The 24,643-nt window shown below is 43.2% G+C and overlaps 1 protein-coding gene across 3 annotated transcripts in view; it reads left to right on the forward strand.

Moving 5' to 3' along the window:
* Positions 1-19,150: 19,150 nt before the first annotated feature.
* The window catches only part of LOC116361891 (E3 ubiquitin/ISG15 ligase TRIM25-like), a 15,496-nt gene continuing 10,003 nt past the window's right edge, over positions 19,151-24,643 (forward strand). Inside the window, exons 1-4 of one of the 3 annotated variants that reach the window (XM_031816220.1) lie at positions 19,153-19,803; positions 20,235-20,330; positions 21,629-21,794; positions 22,208-22,245. In XM_031816220.1, the coding sequence (XP_031672080.1) occupies positions 19,207-19,803; positions 20,235-20,330; positions 21,629-21,760 (825 nt within the window). In that variant the 5' untranslated portion in view covers positions 19,153-19,206 and the 3' untranslated portion in view covers positions 21,761-21,794; positions 22,208-22,245. Of the gene's footprint in view, positions 19,804-20,234; positions 20,331-21,628; positions 22,036-22,207; positions 22,246-24,643 lie in introns of those variants that run through there. The other 2 variants (XM_031816219.1, XM_031816218.1) reach the window with 2 other exon arrangements.

Genomic DNA, 24,643 nt, shown 5'->3' on the forward strand with positions numbered 1-24,643 from the left:
GACTAGACATCTAACCACTATCAGATTAGAGCCATAAGGGAGACTAGACATCTACCACTATCAGATTAGAGCCATAAGGGAGACTAGACATATACCACTATCAGATTAGAGACATAAGGGAGACTAGACATCTACCACTATCAGATTAGAGCCATAAGGGAGACTAGACATCTACCACTATCAGATTAGAGCCATAAGGGAGACTAGACATCTTCCACCCCACTACCACTATCAGATTAGAGCAATAAGGAGACTAGACATCTACCACTATCAGATTAGAGCCATAAGGGAGACTAGACATCTACCACTACCAAGATTAGAGCCATAAGGGAGACTAGACATCTTCCACCCTACTACCACTATCAGATTAGAGCCATAAGGGAGACTAGACATCTTCCACTACCACTATCAGATTAGAGCCATAAGGGACTAGACATCTACCACTATCAGATTAGAGCCATAAGGGAGACTAGACATCTACCACTATCAAATTAGAGCCATAAGGGAGACTAGACATCTACCACTATCAGATTAGAGCCATAAGGGAGACTAGACATCTACCACTATCAGATTAGAGCCATAAGGGAGACTAGACATCTACACTATCAGATTAGAGCCATAAGGAGACTAGACATCTACCACCCACTACCACTATCAGATTAGAGCCATAAAGGAGACTAACATCTACCACTATCAGATTAGAGCCATAAGGGAGACTAGACACCTACCACCAGATTAGAGCCATAAGGGAGACTAGACATCTTCCACCCACTACCACTATCAGATTAGAGCCATAAGGGAGACTAGACATCTACACTATCAGATTAGAGCCATAAGGGAGACTAGACATCTACCACTATCAGATTAGAGCCATAAGGGAGACTAGACATCTACCACTATCCAGATTAGAGCCATAAGGGAGACAGACATCTACCACTATAAGATTAGAGCCATAAGGGAGACTAGACATCTACCACTATCAGATTAGAGCCATAAGGGAGACTAGACATCTTCCACCCCACTACCACTATCAGATTAGAGCCATAAAGGAGACTAGACATCTACCACTATCAGATTAGAGCCATAAGGGAGACTAGACATCTTCCACCCCACTACCACTATCAGATTAGAGCCATAAGGGAGACTAGACACTACCACTATCAGATTTAGAGCCATAAGGGAGACTAGACACCTACCACTATCAGATTAGAGCCATAAGGGAGACTAGACACCTACCACTATCAGATTAGAGCCATAAGGGAGACTAGACATCTACCACTACCAATTGAGGCCATAAGGGAACTAGACATCTACCACTATCAGATTAGAGCCATAAGGGAGACTAGACATCTACCACTATCAGATTAGAGCCATAAGGGAGACTAGACCATCTTCCACCCACTACCACTATAGATTAGAGCCATAAAGGAGCCTAAAAGGAGAAGACATCTACCACTATCAGATTAGAGCCATAAGGGAGACTAGACATCTACCACTACCATATCAGATTAGAGCCATAAGGGAGACTAGACATCTACCACTATCAGATTAGAGCCATAAGGGAGACTAGACACCTACCACTATCAGATTAGAGCCATAAGGGAGACTAGACATCTACCACTATCAGATTAGAGCCAATAAGGGAGACTAGACACCTACCACTATCAGATTAGAGCCATAAGGGAGACTAGACATCTTCCACCCCACTACCACTATCAGATAGAGCCATAAGGGAGACTAGACAATCTACCACTATCAGATTAGAGCCATAAGGGAGACTAGACATCTACCACTATCACAATTAGAGCCATAAGGGAGACTAGACATCTACCACTATCAGATTAGAGCCATAAGGGAGACTAGACCATACCACTATCAGATTAGAGCCATAAGGGAGACTAGACATCTACCACTATCAGATTAGAGCCATAAGGGAGACCACCTACCACTATCAGATTAGAGCCATAAGGGAGACTAGACATCTACCACTATCAGATTAGAGCCATAAGGGAGACTAGACATCTTCCACCCACTACCACTATCAGATTAGAGCCATAAAGGAGACGAGACATCTACCACTATCAGATTAGAGCCATAAGGGAGACTAGACATCTTCCACCCCACAACCACAATCAGATTAGAGCCATAAGGAGATAGACATATGCCACTATCAGATTAGAGCCTAAAGGAGACTAGACATCTACAACCCCACTACACTATCAGATTAGAGCCATAAGGGAGACTAGACATCTACCACCCCACTACCACTATCAGATTAGAGCCATAAGGAGACTAGGATCTACCACCCCACTCCACTATCAGATTAGAGCATAAGGGGACTAGACATCTACCACTACAGATTAGAGCATAAGTGAGACTAGAATCTTCCACCCCATTCAACTATCAGATTAGAGCCATAAGGGAGATTAGACATCTACCACTATCAGATTAGAGCCATAAGGGAGACTAGACATCTACCACTATCAGATTAGAGACATAAGGGAGACTAGACACCTACCACTATCAGATTAGAGCCATAAGGGAGACTAGACATCTACCACTACCAGATTAGAGCCATAAGGAGACTAGACATCTCCACCCCACAGATTACCGCCATAGAGACCACCCCCACTACCACTATCAGATTAGAGCCATAAAGGAGACGAGACATCTACCACTATCAGATTAGAGCCATAAGGAGACTAGACATCTTCCACCCACTACCACTATCAGATTAGAGCCATAAAGGAGACTAGACATCTACACTATCAGATTAGAGCCATAAGGGAGACTAGACATCTTCACCCCAAAACCACTATCAGATTAGAGCCATAAGGGAGACTAGACATCTACCACTATCAGATTAGAGCCATAAAGGAGACTAGACATCTACCCCACTACTATCAGATTATAGCCATAAGGGAGACTAGACATCTACCACCCACAACCAATCAGATTAGAGCCATAAAGGAGACTAGAGATCTACCACCCACTACCACTATCATATTAGAGCAATAAGGTGGTCTAGACATCTACCACTACCAGATTAGAGCCATAAGTGAGACTAGACATCTTCCATCCCAATTCAACTATCAGATTAGAGCCATAAAGGAGATTAGACATCTGGCACTATCAGATTAGAGCCATAAGGGAGACTAGACATCTACCACTATCAGATTAGAGCCATAAGGGAGACTAGACATCTACCACTATCAGATTAGAGCCATAAGGGAGACTAGACATCTACCACTACCAAATTAGAGCCATAAGGGAGACTAGACATCTTCCACCCCTACCACTATCAGATTAGACATAAGGGAGACGAGACATCTACCACTATCAGATTAGAGCCATAAGGGAGACTAGACATCTTCCACCCCACTACCACTATCAGATTAGAGCCATAAAGGAGATGAGACATCTACCACTATCAGATTAGAGCCATAAGGGAGACTAGACATCTTCCACCCCACTACCACTATCAGATTAGAGCCATAAAGGAGATGAGACATCTACCACTATCAGATTAGAGCCATAAGGGAGACTAGACATCTTCCACCCCACTACCACTATCAATTAGAGCATAAGGGAGTTAGACACCTACCACTATCAGATTAGAGCCATAAGGGAAACTAGACATATACCACTATCAAATTAGAGCCATAAGGGAGACTAGACACCTACACTATCAGATTAGAGCCATAAGGGAGACTAGACATCTACCACTATAGATTAGAGCCATAAGGGAGACTAGACATCTACCACTATCAGATTAGAGCCATAAGGGAGACTAGACATCTACACCCCAACTACATTTTCAGATTAGAGGCAATAAAGGAGACTAGACATCTACCACTATCAGATTAGAGCCATAAGGGAGACTAGACATCTACCACCCACCAGATTAGATCCATAAGGGAGACTAGACATCTTCCACCACTACCACTATCAGATTAGAGACATAAGGAGACTAGACATCTACCACTATCAGATTAGAGCCATAAGGGAGACTAGACATCTCCACCCACTACCACTTCAGATTAGAGCCATAAGGAGAATAGACATCTACCACTATCAGATTAGAGCCATAAGGGAGACTAGACATCTTTCCACCCCACTACCACTATCAGATTAGAGCCATAAAGAGATAGACATCTACCAACTATCAGATTAGAGCCATAAGGGAGACTAGACATCTCCACTACCACTATCAAATTAGAGCCATAAGGGAGACTAGACACCTACCACTATCAGATTAGAGCCATAAGGGAGACTAGACACATACCACTATCAGATTAGAGCCAATAAGGGAGACTAGACACTACCAACTATCAGATTAGAGCCATAAGGGAGACTAGACATCTACCAACTATCAGATTAGAGCCATAAGGGAGACTAGACATCTACCACTATCAGATTAGAGCCATAAGGAGACTAGACATCTTCCCCCCACTACAATTTTCAGATTAGAGCCATAAGGAGACTAGACATCTACCACTATCAGATTAGAGCCATAAGGGAGTCTAGACATCTACCACCACCAAATTAGAGCCATAAGGGAGACTAGACATCTTCCACCCACTACCACTATCAGATTAGAGCCATAAGGAGACTACATCTACCAACTACCAGATGAGAGCCATAAGGGAGACTAGACATATACCACTATCAGATTAGAGACATAAGGGAGACTAGACACCTAACCACTATCAGATTAGAGCCATAAGGGAGACTAGACATCTACCACTACCAAATTAGAGCCATAAGGGAGACTAGACATCTTCCACCCCACTACCACTATCAGATTAGAGCATAAGGGAGACTAGACATATACCACTATCAAGACTAGAGACATAAGGGAGACAAGACATCCTACCACTATCAGATTAGAGCCATAAGGGAGACTAGACACCAGCCACTATCAGATTAGAGCCATAAGGGAGACTAGACATCTACCACTATCAAAATAGAGCCATAAGGGAGACTAGACATCTTCCACCCCACTACCACTATCAGATTAGAGATAAAGAGACAAGACATCTACCACTATCAGATTAGAGCCATAAGGGAGACTAGACATCTTCCACCCCACTTCCACTATCAGATTAGAGCCATAAAGGAGACTAGACATCTACCACTATCAGATTAGAGCCATCAATATTCTCAGAACCACTATGGACACAATGTTTCAATATTCTCAGAACCACTATGTTGATACATGTTTCAATATTCTCAGAAGCAACTATGACACAATGTTTTCAATATTCTCAGAACCACTATGATACAATGCTTCAATATTCTCAGAACCACTATGTTGATACAAGTTTCAATATTCTCAGAAGCACTATGACAAATGTTTCAATATTCTCAGAACCACTATGTTGATCCAATGTTTCAATATTCTCAGAACCACTATGTTGATACAATGCTTCAATATTCTCAAACCATATGTTGATACAATGCTTCAATATTCTCAGAACCACTATGTTGATACAATGCTTCAATATTCTCAGAACCATATGTTGACAACAATGTTTCAATATTCTCAGAGCCACTATGACACAATGTTTCAATATTCTCAGAACCACTATGACACAATGTTTCAATATTCTCAGAGCCACCATGACAAATGTTTCAATATTCTCAGACCAATATATTGATACAATGTTTCAATATTCTCAGAACACTATGTTGACACAATGTTTTCAATATTCTCAGAACCACTATGTTGACACAATGCTTCAATATTCTCAGAACCACTATGTTGACACAATGTTTCAATATTCTCAGAAACCACTATGACACAATGCTTCAATATTCTCAGAGCCACTATGTTGATACAATGTTTCAATATTCTCAGAACCACTATGACACAATGTTTTCAATATTCTCAGAACCACTATGACACAATGTTTCAATATTCTCAGAACCACTATGTTGATACAATGTTTCAATATTCTCAGAGCAACTATGACACAATGTTTCAATATTCTCAGAGCAACTATGACACAATGCTTCAATCTCTCAGAACCACTATGTTGATACAATGTTTCAAATTTCTCTAGAGCCACTATGACAAAATGTTTCAATATTCTCAAGAACCACTATGTTTGATACAATGTTTCAATATTCTCAGAACCACTATGTTGATACAATGTTTCAATATTCTCAGAACCACTATGTTGATACAATGCTTCAATATTCTCAGAACCACTATGTTGATACAATGTTTCAATATTCTCAGAACCACTATGTTGATACAATGCTTCAATATTCTCAGAACCACTATGTGGACACAATGCTTCAAATTTCTCAGAACCACTATGTTGACACAATGTTTCAATTCTCAGAGCCACTATGACACAATGTTTCAATATTCTCAGAGCCACTATGACACAATGTTTCAATATTCTCAGAACCTCTATGACACAATGTTTCAATATTCTCAGAACGACTATGTTGGACAATGTTTCAATATTCTCAGACCACTATGTTGCACAATGCTTCAATATTCTCAAACCACTATGTTGACACAATGTTTCAATATTCTCAGAACCACTATGACACAATGCTTCAATATTCTCAGAGCCACTATGTTGATACAATGTTTCCAATATTCTCAGAAACCACCACTATGACACAATGTTTCAATATTCTCAGAACCACTATGACACAATGTTTCAATATTCTCAGACACCACTATGTTGATACAATGTTTCAATATTCTCAGAGCCAACTATGACACAATGTTTCAATATTCTCAGAAACCATATTGATACAATGTTTCAATATTCTCAGAACGACTATGTTGACCACAATGTTCAATATTCTCAGAACCACTATGTTGACACAATGCTTCAATATTCTCAGAACCACTATGTTGACACAATGTTTCAATATTCTCAGAACCACTATGACACAATGCTTCAATATTCTCAGAGCCACTATGTTGATACAATGTTTCAATATTCTCAGAACCACTATGACACAATGTTTCAATATTCTCAGAACCACTATGACACAATGTTTCAATATTCTCAGAACCACTATGTTGATACAATGTTTCATATTCTCAGAGCAACTATGACACAATGTTTCAATATTCTCAGAAACCACTATGATACAATGCTTCAATATTCTCAGAACCACTATGTTGATACAATGTTTCAATATTCTCAGAGCCACTATGACAAAATGTTTCAATATTCTCAGAACCACTATGTTGATACAATGTTTCAATATTCTCAGAACCACTATGTTGATACAATGCTCAATATTCTCAACCAATATGTTGATACAATGCTTCAATATTCTCAGAACCACTATGTTGATACAATGCTTCAATATTCTCAGAACCACTATGTTGACACAATGTTTCAATATTCTCAGAGCCACTATGACACAATGTTTCAATATTCTCAGAACCACTATGACACAATGTTTCAATATTCTCAGAGCCACACATGACAAAATGTTTCAATATTCTCAGAACCAATATATTGATACAATGTTTCAATATTCTCAGAACGACTATGTTGACCAATGTTTCAATATTCTCAGAACCACTATGTTGACACAATGCTTCAATATTCTCAGAACCACTATGTTGACACAATGTTTCAATATTCTCAGAGCCACTATGTTGATACAATGTTTCAATATTCTCAGAACCACTATGACACAATGTTTCAATATTCTCAGAACCACTATGACACAATGTTTCAATATTCTCAGAACCACTATGTTGATACAATGTTTCAATATTCTCAGAGCAACTATGACACAATGTTTCAATATTCTCAGAGCAAACTATGACACAATGCTTCAATATTCTCAGAACCACTATGTTGATACAATGTTTCAATATTCTCAGAGCCACTATGACAAAATGTTTCAATATTCTCAGAACCACTATGTTGATACAATGTTTCAATATTCTCAGAACCACTATGTTGATACAATGCTTCAATATTCTCAGAACCAATATGTTGATACAATGCTTCAATATTCTCAGAACCACTATGTTGACACAATGCTTCAATATTCTCAGAACCACTATGTTGACACAATGTTTCAATATTCTCAGAGCCACTATGACACAATGTTTCAATATTCTCAGAGCCACTATGACAAAATGTTTCAATATTCTCAGAGCCACTATGTTGACACAATGTTCAATATTCTCAGAGCCACTATGTTGACACAATGTTTCAATATTCTCAGAACCACTATCCCTTATGTCTCTAATCTGATAGTGGTATATGTCTAGTCTCCCTTATGGCTCTAATCTGATAGTGGCATATGTCTAATCTCCCTTATGGCTCTAATCTGATAGTGGTAGATATCTAGTCTCCCTTATGGCTCTAATTGTGATAATGGTTAGATGTCTTGTCTCCTTTATGGCTCTAATCTGATAGTGGTAGATGTCTCATCTCCTTCATGGCTCTAATCTGATAGTGGTAGTGGGGTGGAAGATGTCTAGTCTCCATTGTGGCTCTAATCTGATAGTGGTAGGTGTCTAGTCTCCCTTATGGCTCTAATCTGATAGTGGTAGATGTCTAGTCTCCCTTATGGCTCTAATCTCAAAGTGGTAGATGTCTAGTCTCCCTTATGGCTCTAATCTGATAGTGGTAGGTGTCTTGTCTCCCTTATGGCTCAAATCAATAGTGGTATGGTCTAGACTCCTTATGGCTCTAATCTGATAGTGGTAGTGGGGTGGAAGATGTCTAGTCTCCCTTATGGCTCTAATCTGAAAGTGGTAGATGTCTCGGCTCCTTTATGGCTCTAATCTGATAGTGGTAGCGGGGTGGAAGATGTCTAGTCTCCCTTATGGCTCTAATCTGATAGTGGTAGATGTCTAGTCTCCCTTATGGCTCTAATCTTATAGTGGTAGATGTCTAGTCTCCCTTATGGCTCTAATCTGATAGTGGTAGGTGTCTAGTCTCCCTTATGGCTCTAATTTGATAGTGGTATATGTCTAGTCTCCCCTTATGGCTCTAATCTGATAGTGGTAGGTGTCTAGACTCCCTTATGGCTCTAATTTGATAGTGGTAGTGGGGTGGAAGATGTCTAGTCTCCCTTATGGCTCTAATCTGATAGTGGTAGATGTCTCATCTCCTTTATGTCTCTAATCTGATAGTGGTAGTGGGGTAGAAGATGTCTAGTCTCCCTTATGGCTCTAATCTGATAGTGGTGGATGTCTCATCTCCTTTATGGCTCTAATCTGATAGTGGTAGTGGGGTGGAAGATGTCTAGTCTCCCTTATGGCTCTAATCTGATAGTGGTAGATGTCTCGTCTCCTTTATGTCTCTAATCTGATAGTGGTAGTGGGGTGGAAGATGTCTAGTCTCCCTTATGGCTCTAATTTGGTAGTGGTAGATGTCTAGTCTCCCTTATGGCTCTAATCTGATGGTGGTAGGTGTCTAGTCTCCCTTATGGCTCTAATCTGATAGTGCCATATGTCTAATCTCCTTTATGGCTCTAATCTGATAGTTGAATTGGGGATGGAAGATGTCTAGTCTCACTTATGGCTCTCATCTGGTAGTGGTAGATGTCTAGACCACCTTATTGCTCTAATATGATAGTGGTAGTGGGGTGGTAGATCTCTAGTCTCCTTTATGGCTCTAATCTGATTGTGGTTGTGGGGTGGTAGATGTCTAGGCTCCCTTATGGCTCTAATCTGATAGTGGTAGATGTCTAGTCTCCCGTATGGCTCTAATCTCATAGTGGTAGATGTCTAGTCTCCCTTATGGCTCTAATCTGATAGTGGTAGGTGTCTTGTCTCCCTTATGGCTCAAATCAATAGTGGTATGTGTCTAGACTCCCTTATGGCTCTAATCTGATAGTGGTAGTGGGGTGGAAGATGTCTAGTCTCCCTTATGGCTCTAATCTGAAAGTGGTAGATGTCTCGGCTCCTTTATGGCTCTAATCTGATAGTGGTAGCGGGGTGGAAGATGTCTAGTCTCCCTTATGGCTCTAATCTGATAGTGGTAGATGTCTCGTCTCCTTTATGGCTCTAATCTGATAGTGGTAGTGGGGTGGAAGATGTCTAGTCTCCCTTATGGCTCTAATCTGATAGTGGTAGATGTCTTGTCTCCTTTATGGCTCTAATCTGATAGTGGTAGTGGGGTGGAAGATGTCTAGTCTCCCTTATGGCTCTAATTTTGTAGTGGTAGATGTCTAGTCTCCCTTATGACTCTAATCTGATAGTGGTAGGTGTTTAGTCTCCCTTATGACTCTAATCTGATAGTGGTGGGTGTCTTGTCTCCCTTATGTCTCTAATCTGATAGTGGTATATGTCTAGCCTCCCTTATGGTTCCAATCTGATAGTGGTAGTAGGGTGGAAGATGTCTAGTCTCCCTTATGGATCTAATCTGGTGGTGGTAGATGCCTATTCTCCCTTATGGCTCTAATCTGATAGCGGTAGATGTCTAGTCTGCCTTATTGCTCTAATCTGAAAATGGTAGTGGGGTGGTAGATGTCTAGTCTCCCTTGAAGCTCTAATCTGATAGTGGTAGATGTCTAGTCTCCCTTATGGCTCTAATCTGATAGTGGTAGATGTCTACTCTCCCTTATGGCTCTAATCTGATAGTGGAGGTGTCTAGTCTCCCTTATGGCTCTAATTTGATAGTGGTATATGTCTAGGCTCCCTTATGGCTCTAATCTGATAGTGGTAGGTGTCTAGACTCCCTTATGGCTCTAATTTGATAGTGGTAGTGGGGTGGAAGATGTCTAGTCTCCCTTATGGCTCTAATCTGATAGTGGTAGATGTCTCATCTCCTTTATGGCTCTAATCTGATAGTGGTAGTGGGGTGGAAGATGTCTAGTCTCCCTTATGGCTCTAATCTGATAGTGGTAGATGTCTCATCTCCTTTATGGCTCTAATCTGATAGTGGTAGTGGGGTGGAAGATGTCTAGTCTCCCTTATGGCTCTAATCTGATAGTGGTAGATGTCTCGTCTCCTTTATGTCTCTAATCTGATAGTGGTAGTGGGGTGGAAGATGTCTAGTCTCCCTTATGGCTCTAATTGGTAGTGGTAGATGTCTAGTCTCCCTTATGGCTCTAATCTGATGGTGGTAGGTGTCTAGTCTCCCTTATGTCTCTAATCTGATAGTGGTATATGTCTAGTCTCCCTTATGGCTCTAATCTGATAGTGCCATATGTCTAATCTCCTTTATGGCTCTAATCTGATAGTTGAATTGGGGATGGAAGATGTCTAGTCTCACTTATGGCTCTCATCTGGTAGTGGTAGATGTCTAGACCACCGTATTGCTCTAATATGATAGTGGTAGTGGGGTGGTAGATCTCTAGTCTCCTTTATGGCTCTAATCTGATTGTGGTTGTGGGGTGGTAGATGTCTAGTCTCCCTTATGGCTATAATCTGATAGTGGTAGTGGGGTTGTAGATGTCTAGTCTCCTTTACGGCTCTAATCTGATAGTGGCATATGTCTAATCTCCTTTATGGCTCTAATCTGATTGTGGTTGTGGGGTGGAAGATGTCTAGACTCCCTTATGGCTCTAATCTGATAGTGGTAGATGTCTCGTCTCCTTTATGGCTCTAATCTGATAGTGGTAGTGGGGTGGAAGATGTCTAGTCTCCCTTATGGCTCTAATCTGATAGTGGTAGATGTCTCATCTCCTTTATGGCTCTAATCTGATAGTGGTAGTGGGGTGGAAGATGTCTAGTCTCCCTTATGGCTCTAATTTGGTAGTGGTAGATGTCTAGTCTCCCTTATGGCTCTAATCTGATGGTGGTAGGTGTCTAGTCTCCCTTATGTCTCTAATCTGATAGTGGTATATGTCTAGTCTCCCTTATGGCTCTAATCTGATAGTGCCATATGTCTAATCTGCTTTATGGCTCTAATCTGATAGTTGAATTGGGGATGGAAGATGTCTAGTCTCACTTATGGCTCTCATCTGGTAGTGGTAGATGTCTAGACCACCTTATTGCTCTAATATGATAGTGGTAGTGGGGTGGTAGATCTCTAGTCTCCTTTATGGCTCTAATCTGATTGTGGTTGTGGGGTGATAGATGTCTAGTCTCCCTTATGGCTATAATCTGATAGTGGTAGTGGGGTTGTAGATGTCTAGTCTCCTTTACGGCTCTAATCTGATAGTGGCATATGTCTAATCTCCTTTATGGCTCTAATCTGATTGTGGTTGTGGGGTGGAAGATGTCTAGACTCCCTTATGGCTCTAATCTGATAGTGGTAGATGTCTCGTCTCCTTTATGGCTCTAATCTGATAGTGGTAGTGGGGTGGAAGATGTATAGTCTCCATTATGGCTCTAATCTGATAGTGGTAGATGTCTCATCTCCTTTATGTCTCTAATCTGATAGTGGTAGTGGGGTGGAAGATGTCTAGTCTCCCTTATGGCACTAATCTGATAGTGGTAGATGTCTCGTCTCCTTTATGGCTCTAATCTGATAGTGGTAGTGGCGTGGAAGATGTCTAGTCTCCCTTATGGCTCTAATTTGGTAGTGGTAGATGTCTAGTCTCCCTTATGGCTCTAATCTGATGGTGGTGGGTGTCTAGTCTCCCTTATGTCTCTAATCTGATAGTGGTATATGTCTAGTCTCCCTTATGGCTCTAATCTGATATTGGCATATGTCTCATCTCCTTTATGTCTCTAATCTGATAGTGGTAGTGGGGTGGAAGATGTCTAGTCTCCCTTATGGCTCTAATCTGATAGTGGTAGATGTCTCGTCTCCTTTATGGCTCTAATCTGATAGTGGTAGTGGGGTGGAAGATGTCTAGTCTCCCTTATGGCTCTAATCTGATAGTGGTAGATGTCTCATCTCCTTTATGGCTCTAATCTGATAGTGGTAGTGGGGTGGAAGATGTCTAGTCTCCCTTATGGCTCTAATTTGGTAGTGGTAGATGTCTAGTCTCCCTTATGGCTCTAATCTGATGGTGGTAGGTGTCTAGTCTCCCTTATGTCTCTAATCTGATAGTGGTATATGTCTAGTCTCCCTTATGGCTCTAATCTGATAGTGCCATATGTCTAATCTGCTTTATGGCTCTAATCTGATAGTTGAATTGGGGATGGAAGATGTCTAGTCTCACTTATGGCTCTCATCTGGTAGTGGTAGATGTCTAGACCACCTTATTGCTCTAATATGATAGTGGTAGTGGGGTGGTAGATCTCTAGTCTCCTTTATGGCTCTAATCTGATTGTGGTTGTGGGGTGATAGATGTCTAGTCTCCCTTATGGCTATAATCTGATAGTGGTAGTGGGGTTGTAGATGTCTAGTCTCCTTTACGGCTCTAATCTGATAGTGGCATATGTCTAATCTCCTTTATGGCTCTAATCTGATTGTGGTTGTGGGGTGGAAGATGTCTAGACTCCCTTATGGCTCTAATCTGATAGTGGTAGATGTCTCGTCTCCTTTATGGCTCTAATCTGATAGTGGTAGTGGGGTGGAAGATGTATAGTCTCCCTTATGGCTCTAATCTGATAGTGGTAGATGTCTCATCTCCTTTATGTCTCTAATCTGATAGTGGTAGTGGGGTGGAAGATGTCTAGTCTCCCTTATGGCACTAATCTGATAGTGGTAGATGTCTCGTCTCCTTTATGGCTCTAATCTGATAGTGGTAGTGGCGTGGAAGATGTCTAGTCTCCCTTATGGCTCTAATTTGGTAGTGGTAGATGTCTAGTCTCCCTTATGGCTCTAATCTGATGGTGGTGGGTGTCTAGTCTCCCTTATGTCTCTAATCTGATAGTGGTATATGTCTAGTCTCCCTTATGGCTCTAATCTGATATTGGCATATGTCTAATCTCCTTTATGGCTCTAATCTGATAGTTGAATTGGGGATGGAAGATGTCTAGTCTCACTTATGGCTCTCATCTGGTAGTGGTAGATGTCTAGACCACCGTATTGCTCTAATATGATAGTGGTAGTGGGGTGGTAGATCTCTATTCTCCTTAATGGCTCTAATCTGATTGTTGTTGTGGGGTGGTTGATGTCTAGTCTCCCTTATGGCTATAATCTGATAGTGGTAGTGGGGTTGTAGATGTCTAGTCTCCTTTCCGGCTCTAATCTGATAGTGGCATATGTCTAATCTCCTTTATGGCTCTAATCTGATTGTGGTTGTGGGGTGGAAGATGTCTAGACTCCCTTATGGCTCTAATCTGATAGTGGTAGATGTCTCGTCTCCTTTATGGCTCTAATCTGATAGTGGTAGTGGGGAGGAAGATGTCTAGTCTCCCTTATGGCTCTAATCTGATAGTGGTAGTGGGATTTGAGATGTCTAGATTCCCTTATGGATCTAATCTGGTGGTGGTAGATGCCTATTCTCCCTTATGGCTCTGTGACGACCCTCCCACCCTGTCTGCCGCATTCTCTCTTTGTTGGTTCCTTATTAGGATGTCGGTGTGCGGAGTTGGGAGGGTCATCAGCTACATGGGAAACACCTGGGCCCGGTGTCTCCCAGGATAAATACACCACTTCCCCATTCATGGAGGAGACCCTCTCCATGCAGACACCTTTATGGATTTTGTTGTGTTTCTTGGTGGTTTTTGGGTTGTTTGCGACAGCATCTTTCAACACCCTGCATTATCACATTCATGCGTGCAAAACACTCACTTACATTACTGATTACACACACCACTGTATATTTTCCTTAGTTGCTTTAATTAATAAATATATCTTTTGTTACGCCTTATGTCCACGTTGTCTCCCTTTTGTTACGGGCTTGGAGCCGGTTCGTGACAGCTCTAATCTGATAGTGGTAGTGGGGTGGTACATGTCTAGTGTCCCTTATGGCTCTAATCTGATAGTGATAGATGTCTAGAATCCCTTATGGCTCTAATCTGATAGTGGTACATGTCTAGTCTCCCTTATGGCTCTAATCTGATAGTGGTAAATGTCTAGTCTCCCATATGGCTCTAATCTGATAGTGTCTAGTCGCCCTTTTGGCTCTAATCTGATAGTGATAGATGTCTAGTCTACCTCATGCCCCTAATATGATAGTGTTATGTCTAGTCTCCCCTATGGCTCTAATCTGGTAATGGCAGATGTCTAGTCTCCCTTATGGCTCCAATCTGATAGTGGTAGTGTTGTGGAAGATGTCTAGTCTCCCTTATGGCTCTAATCTGATAGTGATAGATGTCTAGTCTCCCTTATGGCTCTAATCCGATAGTGGTAGATGTCTAGTCTCCCTTATGGCTCTAATTTGGTAGTGCTAGCTGTCTAGTCTCCCTTATGGCTCTAATCTGGTAGTGGTAGTGGGGTAGTATGTGTCTAGTATCCCTTACGGCTCTAATCTGATAGTGGGTTGGAAATTGTCTAGTCTCCCTTATGGCTATAATCTGATAGTGGTATTCGGGTGGAAGATGTCTAGTCTCCCTTATGGTTCTAATCTGATAGTGATAGACGTCTAGTCTACCTTATGCCCCTAATATGATAGTGTTATGTCTAGTCTCCCCTATGGCTCTAATCTGGTAATGGCAGATGTCTAGTCTCCCTTATTGGCTCCAATCTGATAGTGGTAGTGTTGTGGAAGATGTCTAGTCTCCATTATGCCCCTAATATGATAGTGTTATGTCTAGTCTCCCCTATGGCTCTAATCTGGTAATGGCAGATGTCTAGTCTCCCTTATAGCTCCAATCTGATAGTGGTAGTGTTGTGGAAGATGTCTAGTCTCCCTTATGGCTCTAATCTGATAGTGATAGATGTCTAGTTCTCCCTTATGGCTCTAATCTGATAGTGGTAGATGTCTAGTCTCCCTTATGGCTCTAATTTGGTAGTGCTAGCTGTCTAGTCTCCCTTATGGCTCTAATCTGGTAGTGGTAGTGGGGGTAGTATGTGTCTAGTATCCCTTACGGCTCTAATCTGATAGTGGGTTGGAAATTGTCTAGTCCCCCTTATGGCTATAATCTGATAGTGGTATTCGGGTGGTAGATGTCTAGTATCCCTTATGGGAATAATCAGATAGTGGTAATGAGGTGGAAGTTGCCTAGGCTTCCTTTTTGCTCTAATCTGACAGTGGTAGTTGTGTGGTAGATGTCTAGTCTCCTTTACGGCTCTAATCTGATAGTGGTAGTGGGGTTGTAGATGTCTAGTCTCCTTTACGGCTCTAATCTGATAGTGGTTGCTGTCTAGTGTCCACTATGGCTCTAATCTGGTAATGATATAGGAGTGGTAGATGTCTAGTCTCCTTTATGGCTCTAATCTGGTAGTGGTAGATGTCTTATCTCCCTTAATCTGATAGTGGTAGTGGGGTGGTATGTGTCTAGTATCCCTTACGGCTCTAATCTGATAGTGGTAGTGGGTTGGAAATGGTCTAGTCTCCCTTATGGCTCTAATCTGGTAGTGGTAGATGTCTAGGTTCCCTTATGGCTCTAATCTGATGGTGGTAGATGTCTAGTCTTCCTTATGGCGCTAATCTGACAGTGGTAATGGTGTGGTAGATGCCTAGGCTCCCTTTTGGCTCTAATCTGATAGTGGTAGTTGGGTTGTAGATGTCTAGACTCCCTTATGGCTCTAATTTGGTAGTAGTAGCTGTTTAGTCTTTTTTACGGCTCTAATCTGATAGTGGTAGTTGGGTGGTAGATGTCTAGTCTCCTTTACGGCTCTAGTCTGATAGTGGTAGAATTCTAATCTCCTTTATGGCTCTAATCTGATAGTGGTAGTGGGTGGTATGTGTCTAGTATCCCTTATGGCTCTAATCTGATAGTGGTATTTGGGTGGTAGATGTCTAGTCTCCCTTATGGCTGTAATCTGATAGTGGTATTTGGGTGGTAGATGTCTAGTATCCCTTAAGGCTGGTTGATGTCTAGTTTCCTTTACGGCTCTAATCTGATAGTGGTAGAATTATAATCTCCTTTATGGCTCTAATCTGATAGTGGTAGTGGGGTTGTAGATGTCTAGTCTCCTTTATGGCTCTAATCTGGTAGTGGTAGATGTCTTATCTCCCTTAATCTGATAGTGGTAGTGGGGTGGTATGTGTCTAGTATCCCTTACGGCTCTAATCTGATAGTGGTAGTGGGTTGGAAATAGTCTAGTCTCCCTTTTTGCTCTAATCTGATAGTGGTAGTGGGGTGGTAGATGTCTAGTCTCCTTTATGGCTCTAATCTGATAATGGTAGTGGGGTGGTAGATGTCTAGTCTCCTTTATGGCTCTAATTTATAGTGGTAGATGTCTAGTATCCCTTATGGCTCTAATCTGATAGTGGTAGTGGGGATGGAAGATGTCTAGGCTCCCGTATGGCTCTAATCTGGTAGTGGTATTCGGGTGGTAGATCTCTAGTCTCCCTTATGGCTCTAATCTGATAGTGGTAGATGTGTAGTCTGGGGTGGTGTTATCACCTCAGCAGATAGATAACTGTGTTCTACATCCTGGGTATTACTGTCATCACCACAGCAGCTAGATAACTGTGTTCTACATCCTGGGTATTACTGTCATCACCACAGCAGCTAGATAACTGTGTTCTACATCCTGGGTATTACTGTCATCACCTCAGCAGATAGATAACTGTGTTCTACATCCTGGGTATTACTGTCATCACCACAGCAGATAGATAACTGTGTTCTACATCCTGGGTATTACTGTCATCACCACAGCAGATAGATAACTGTGTTCTACATCCTGGGTATTATTGTCATCACCACAGCAGATAGATAACTGTGTTCTACATCCTGGGTATTACTGTCATCACCACAGCAGATAGATAACTGCTGATGTAAGACTCCAAGCCAAACATACTGCAAGCCAACCATTTTGAATTGCAGGTTCATTCATAGGGTCCCAGTCATCATGTGATTCCCTAATGGATTCCAATGAAAACCTTGTAGACTGATATAGGACACTTTTATCCAAAGGTGAATGTCTTTAAACTGCATTGTTCTCATGATGTGTGTGTAGCAGTGTGATGTTGTTCCACTAGATTACACACCAAGTTGCACACAAGGACCAGTTCAAATAGGTCAAGAGGGGATATTAAGCTTTGACATACAAACTATCGGACGTGCTATGCTGCAGAAGTTTGGTTTATTTTCAGCGTGTGTAGTTTATAAAGTATTTAACTCAATCATCGGTGTGACAGCTCTAGGTCGTGGTTGTTATCGTTTGGCACCGCGCCGGTTATGGTTCTCATGGATTAGTAGCAATATTGTTGCGAAGCTTTGACATACAAACCATCAGACGTTCAGACAGGACACCGGCACGCCTTTGTTGTGTCTATGAACACCCCCCACATTCATACCCTCTGCTCTCATCCACTGGAACATAATACATGTTACTGCAAATCCTCTGATGATGACTGGGTTCTTTCTTGTATGAAGTTACTGTTCACTTGCTCTGACATTATTATTGTATGAGGTATTCTTGGTTACTCCTGTGCTGTGATGTGGGTTTTATAGGGTGTGTATTCTCTTCTCTCTCCACTGGCTATCTGGTAAACAGGCTACACTCTAGGCAGTCTCTTCTGCTGATGTGTGTGTGTCTGGTAGTGGTACTCTCTCTATTCTACTCTTCTCCTTTCGGCAGGGTTAATACCTGCCTGGCGCCCCAACAAAATCTTTATCTTTACCCCTCTCTAATAAATACTGCTACAATATGTATATACTGTATTCTAGTCAAGGCCTGTCCTATTTAACTACTACTGACACAAGCATTGTTAGATATTACTGCCCTGTTGGAGCCAGGAACACAAGCATTGTTAGATATATAACTATATACCACACCTCCTCAGTCCTTATCTGTGGTACTGTATATTAACTATATACCACACCTCCTCAGTCCTTATCTGTGGTACTGTATATTAACTATATACCACACCTCCTCAGTCCTTATCTGTGGTACTGTATATTAACTATATACCACACCTCCTGAGTTCTTATTGATTAATTACAACACATAGGTGTATTATAAGGCATTATAAAGGTCATTAAAATAATGATACATACGTACTTCATAGAAGCTGTTACCCTTCATATATTCTAACAACTCACATTTTAACATTCATGATGTCATTTGTTCCATGTTAAGGGCTCTAACCTTGGAACAAAACTATTTGTCTCCCTCTTGCTGTTGCATGCAGTTCCTCTCTCTCTTCCTCCATTCCTCTAACCCCTCCCTCCTTCTAACCCCAGCCCTCTGGCAGAACCAGGAAGTCCCTCCCCCTCCCACAAACCCTCTTCTGAGGAAACGAAACTGATCTGAGTCTCTCTGTCGTCTGTCTGTGTGACAGTGAACAACCGTCCAAATGGCTCGACAGGGAGATCTGCTGGACCAGGACCAGTTCTGTTGTTCTGTCTGTCTGGATTTACTGAAGGAGCCGGTCACTATTCCCTGTGGACATAGTTACTGTAGGAGCTGTATTGAGGGCTGCTGGGATCAGGATGTTCTGAAAGGGGTCTATAGCTGTCCTCAGTGCAGAGAGACCTTCACTCCAAGGCCTAATCTGAGGAAAAATAACATGTTGGCTGAGCTGGTGGAGAAACTGAGGAAGACAGGACTCCAGGCTGCTCCCCCTCCTGCTCTGTGCTATGCTGGACCTGGAGATGTGGCGTGTGATTTCTGCACTGGGACCAGAAAGCAGAAAGCCCTCATGTCCTGTCTGGCATGTCTGGCATCTTACTGTGAAACTCACCTCCAACCTCACTATGAATTTCCTGCTTTGAAGAAGCACAAGCTGGTCAAAGCCACGGCACAACTACAGGAGAAGATCTGCTCTCATCATGACAAACTGCTGGAGGTTTACTGTCGTACCGATCAGCAGTGTATCTGTCTGCTGTGTACAATGGATGAACATAAAGGCCATGATACAGTGTCAGCTGCAGCAGAGAGGACTGAGAAACAGGTAAGACCAGAACAACTTGTTGGTGACTGTCTGATAAACAAAGAATTGAAGATACAGTAGGAACTAAATCTGTTTGAATATGAGATCATTCAAATTAAATGGATCCACGGCAGAACAAACATGAACACAAAGCTTGATTATATAGATATGGTAACCCAGATTCTCCAAATGTATCACCATTTTCTAAAGTCAAACACTATTATCATTCTGAATGGCCTTTTATGAGTCCAAAGTTCAGTCTCAACCCCTTGATACATGTAGGCCTACCATTAAAACTATAATGATTCACATAGCAACATAATATCATATTGTAAAGGGACTTCCTCAGGATTGTCGACCTTCCTCTCTATGGGTCCTATGCCACATTACTATACTATTGATCTACTGGACTAATAAAGCTTGATAGCTCATTGAAGAGTGATTCTCCACAGAGGCAGCTGGGGATGAGTCAGCAGAAGGTCCAGCAGAGATTCCAGGAGAGAGAGAAGGAGCTGAAGGAGCTCCAACAGGCTGTGGAGTCTTTCAAGGTGAGTATTGTTGACCAGAGGAGACACACCATTTCACTTCTCTCCTCCAGTCAGAGAGAGAGAGAGAGAGAGGCCCCGATCCAATCCCACTGACCCCTCTGTTGGGAACAGGCTGTCTGGACCCCTTTCAGAGAATAGACTGGTTCATGTAACTGACTGGGCTTCATCATCACATAACCATGAGTAACCATGACTGACTCATGTCCCCTATACATTAAAATGGAGCTGTCTCTCTCTCAATTGAATTAAATTCATAGGGCTTTATTGGCATGGAAATATATGTTTACATTGCCAAAGCAAGTGAAATAGACAATAAACAAAAGTGAAATAAACAATCAGAAATGAACAGTAAACATTACACTTGGAAGTGATTTGGGGGATGGGGGAGAGTCTATTAGAAGTTAGTAGGACTCTTTTATTTTCTCAGAAGTACTGAGTTAGGTAGGAGGATTTAGTGGTGTAAACCGTGATTGAACACACTCCAGAACAGTAGGTGGCGCCATGCACCTTTAACGTTGGTTTGAGGACCTCCATTATATCATAGAAGAAGAAGTTGGTCTGTGAGGGTTTTGTTGTTCCTGAGGAGGGCTACTATTCTTTTCTCTTTTGGTTTTCAAGTATTTTCCAAGTATTTTCCGAATGTATTAAAGCCAAAGCTAAAGCTTCCCTAAACAATTCAATATATCAGTCAATATATTTTCTCTGTGATTTATTTTCTCTCCGTCAACCGTTCCATCGCATCTTAACCGTTTTACCGGGCGGGCACTAGGACCCGGGGGAGGCTGCTGCTGCAGAGGCTGCTGCACCGCTCGTGACTGTCAGTCCTCCTTGTAGCTCATTGGTTAAGCTGTGGCTCGAGCCTGTTAACAGTTAACGGACAGGAAACGGCTCTGACAGGACACATTCATGTCGAGGCAGTGATGTGAATGTGTGGTAAGTTACAATAGAGAGAGAGAGTTTTCACTACTATAGACTTTGGTCATAATCAAAGCTTTGTTCACCAATAGGTTTTTATGTGAGGCTGCCTGTAAGTTACAGTGTAACAGACGTTACTAACGGTAACGGTGTCTTTTAAATTCGACATAAGTTATGTGGCGATGATATCTAGTTAACGTTGTATTTAATGTAGTGTAATGACCTGACTAGATCATAAAGGAACAATTGTCCAGACAGAGGATTGAGTTACGAATTGACGGTTTATTAGCAACTTTACACAGGCTACTGTTTGGCCTTAGCTCACGCCAAATAAATGAAAGATACCCCACAAGCCAATCGGGACCTTCTCTTGTGAAGCCCAGACGGAAGAGAGAGAACAAAGGCTGAACCTTAACTTCCAATGCCCCGCCCCCTCCACGCCACTCCGCCAACCACCAGGATGCCCGGCATCAGAACATCCCAGGCATTCCTGTGATTGGCAGATAGCAGGTTGATTGGCATGTCGGACCCCGCGAACACTGGGAACTGGTAAGTACAACACAACCAGCTACTAGCCGAACACATAACACACAGCTGTCTGTGCGGGTCGCTACAGTAGTTTTACTATCTGTGCCAGGCTATAAATGACACAGATAATATCTAGTTAACGTTGTATTTAATGTAGTTTTACTATCTGTGCCAGGCTATAAATGACACAGATAATATCTAGTTAACGTTGTATTTAATTGATCACAGCTTTCTGCTTTCCATGTAGAGCTTTTGGTAAAAAACATTACATTTGATTATTTTGTCAGTAATGGCTGCAAAAATTTGAAAAAATCTTTGTTTATCTTTGTCAAACAGGCTGGACGTCCTCCCAAAGATATGCTTAAAGATCTGAATGATGATATGATATATATATATATGATATACCAAGAGGTGTTCTGGACCTGTCTGTCCAGGAGGGAGGAGAGTAGAGCAGGACCAAGAGGTGTTCTGTACCTGTCTGTCCAGGAGGGAGGAGAGTAGAGCAGGACCAAGAGGTGTTCTCTACCTGTCTGTCCAGGAGGGAGGAGAGTAGAGCAGGACCAAGAGGTGTTCTGGACCTGTCTGTCCAGGAGGGAGGAGAGTAGAGCAGGACCAAGAGGTGTTCTGTACCTGTCTGTCCAGGAGGGAGGAGAGTAGAGCAGGACCAAGAGGTGTCCTGTACCTGTCTGTCCAGGAGGGAGGAGAGTAGAGCAGGACCAAGAGGTGTTCTGTACCTGTCTGTCCAGGAGGGAGGAGAGTAGAGCAGGACCAAGAGGTGTTCTGTACCTGTCTGTCCAGGAGGGAGGAGAGTAGAGCAGGACCAAGAGGTGTTCTGTACCTGTCTGTCCAGGAGGGAGGAGAGTAGAGCAGGACCAAGAGGTGTTCTGTACCTGTCTGTCCAGGAGGGAGGAGAGTAGAGCAGGACCAAGAGGTGTTCTGTACCTGTCTGTCCAGGAGGGAGGAGAGTAGAGCAGGACCAAGAGGTGTTCTGTACCTGTCTGTCCAGGAGGGAGGAGAGTAGAGCAGGACCAAGAGGTGTTCTCTACCTGTCTGTCCAGGAGGGAGGAGAGTAGAGCAGGACCAAGAGGTGTTCTGTACCTGTCTGTCCAGGAGGGAGGAGAGTAGAGCAGGACCAAGAGGTGTTCTCTACCTGTCTGTCCAGGAGGGAGGAGAGTAGAGCAGGACCAAGAGGTGTTCTGGACCTGTCTGTCCAGGAGGGAGGAGAGTAGAGCAGGACCAAGAGGTGTTCTGGACCTGTCTGTCCAGGAGGGAGGAGAGTAGAGCAGGACCAAGAGGTATTCTGTACCTGTCTGTCCAGGAGGGAGGAGAGTAGAGCAGGACCAAGAGGTATTGTGTACCTGTCTGTCCAGGAGGGAGGAGAGTAGAGCAGGACCAAGAGGTGTTCTGGACCTGTCTGTCCAGGAGGGAGGAGAGTAGAGCAGGACCAAGAGGTGTTCTGTACCTGTCTGTCCAGGAGGGAGGAGAGTAGAGCAGGACCAAGAGGTGTTCTGTACCTGTCTGTCCAGGAGGGAGGAGAGTAGAGCAGGACCAAGAGGTGTTCTGTACCTGTCTGTCCAGGAGGGAGGAGAGTAGAGCAGGACCAAGAGGTGTTCTGTACCTGTCTGTCCAGGAGGGAGGAGAGTAGAGCAGGACCAAGAGGTGTTCTGGACCTGTCTGTCCAGGAGGGAGGAGAGTAGAGCAGGACCAAGAGGTGTTCTGTACCTGTCTGTCCAGGAGGGAGGAGAGTAGAGCAGGACCAAGAGGTGTTCTGGACCTGTCTGTCCAGGAGGGAGGAGAGTAGAGCAGGACCAAGAGGTGTTCTGTACCTGTCTGTCCAGGAGGGAGGAGAGTAGAGCAGGACCAAGAGGTGTTCTGTACCTGTCTGTCCAGGAGGGAGGAGAGTAGAGCAGGACCAAGAGGTGTTCTGTACCTGTCTGTCCAGGAGGGAGGAGAGTAGAGCAGGACCAAGAGGTGTTCTGTACCTGTCTGTCCAGGAGGGAGGAGAGTAGAGCAGGACCAAGAGGTGTTCTGTACCTGTCTGTCCAGGAGGGAGGAGAGTAGAGCAGGACCAAGAGGTGTTCTGTACCTGTCTGTCCAGGAGGGAGGAGAGTAGAGCAGGACCAAGAGGTGTTCTGTACCTGTCTGTCCAGGAGGGAGGAGAGTAGAGCAGGACCAAGAGGTGTTCTGTACCTGTCTGTCCAGGAGGGAGGAGAGTAGAGCAGGACCAAGAGGTGTTCTGTACCTGTCTGTCCAGGAGGGAGGAGAGTAGAGCAGGACCAAGAGGTGTTCTGTACCTGTCTGTCCAGGAGGGAGGAGAGTAGAGCAGGACCAAGAGGTGTTCTGTACCTGTCTGTCCAGGAGGGAGGAGAGTAGAGCAGGACCAAGAGGTGTTCTGTACCTGTCTGTCCAGGAGGGAGGAGAGTAGAGCAGGACCAAGAGGTGTTCTGGACCTGTCTGTCCAGGAGGGAGGAGAGTAGAGCAGGACCAAGAGGTGTTCTGTACCTGTCTGTCCAGGAGGGAGGAGAGTAGAGCAGGACCAAGAGGTGTTCTGGACCTGTCTGTCCAGGAGGGAGGAGAGTAGAGCAGGACCAAGAGGTGTTCTGTACCTGTCTGTCCAGGAGGGAGGAGAGTAGAGCAGGACCAAGAGGTGTTCTGTACCTGTCTGTCCAGGAGGGAGGAGAGTAGAGCAGGACCAAGAGGTGTTCTGTACCTGTCTGTCCAGGAGGGAGGAGAGTAGAGCAGGACCAAGAGGTGTTCTGTACCTGTCTGTCCAGGAGGGAGGAGAGTAGAGCAGGACCAAGAGGTGTTCTGTACCTGTCTGTCCAGGAGGGAGGAGAGTAGAGCAGGACCAAGAGGTGTTCTGGACCTGT

The sequence above is a fragment of the Oncorhynchus kisutch genome, unplaced genomic scaffold (genome assembly GCF_002021735.2).
Source record: "Oncorhynchus kisutch isolate 150728-3 unplaced genomic scaffold, Okis_V2 scaffold764, whole genome shotgun sequence".
NCBI lineage: Eukaryota > Metazoa > Chordata > Actinopteri > Salmoniformes > Salmonidae > Oncorhynchus > Oncorhynchus kisutch.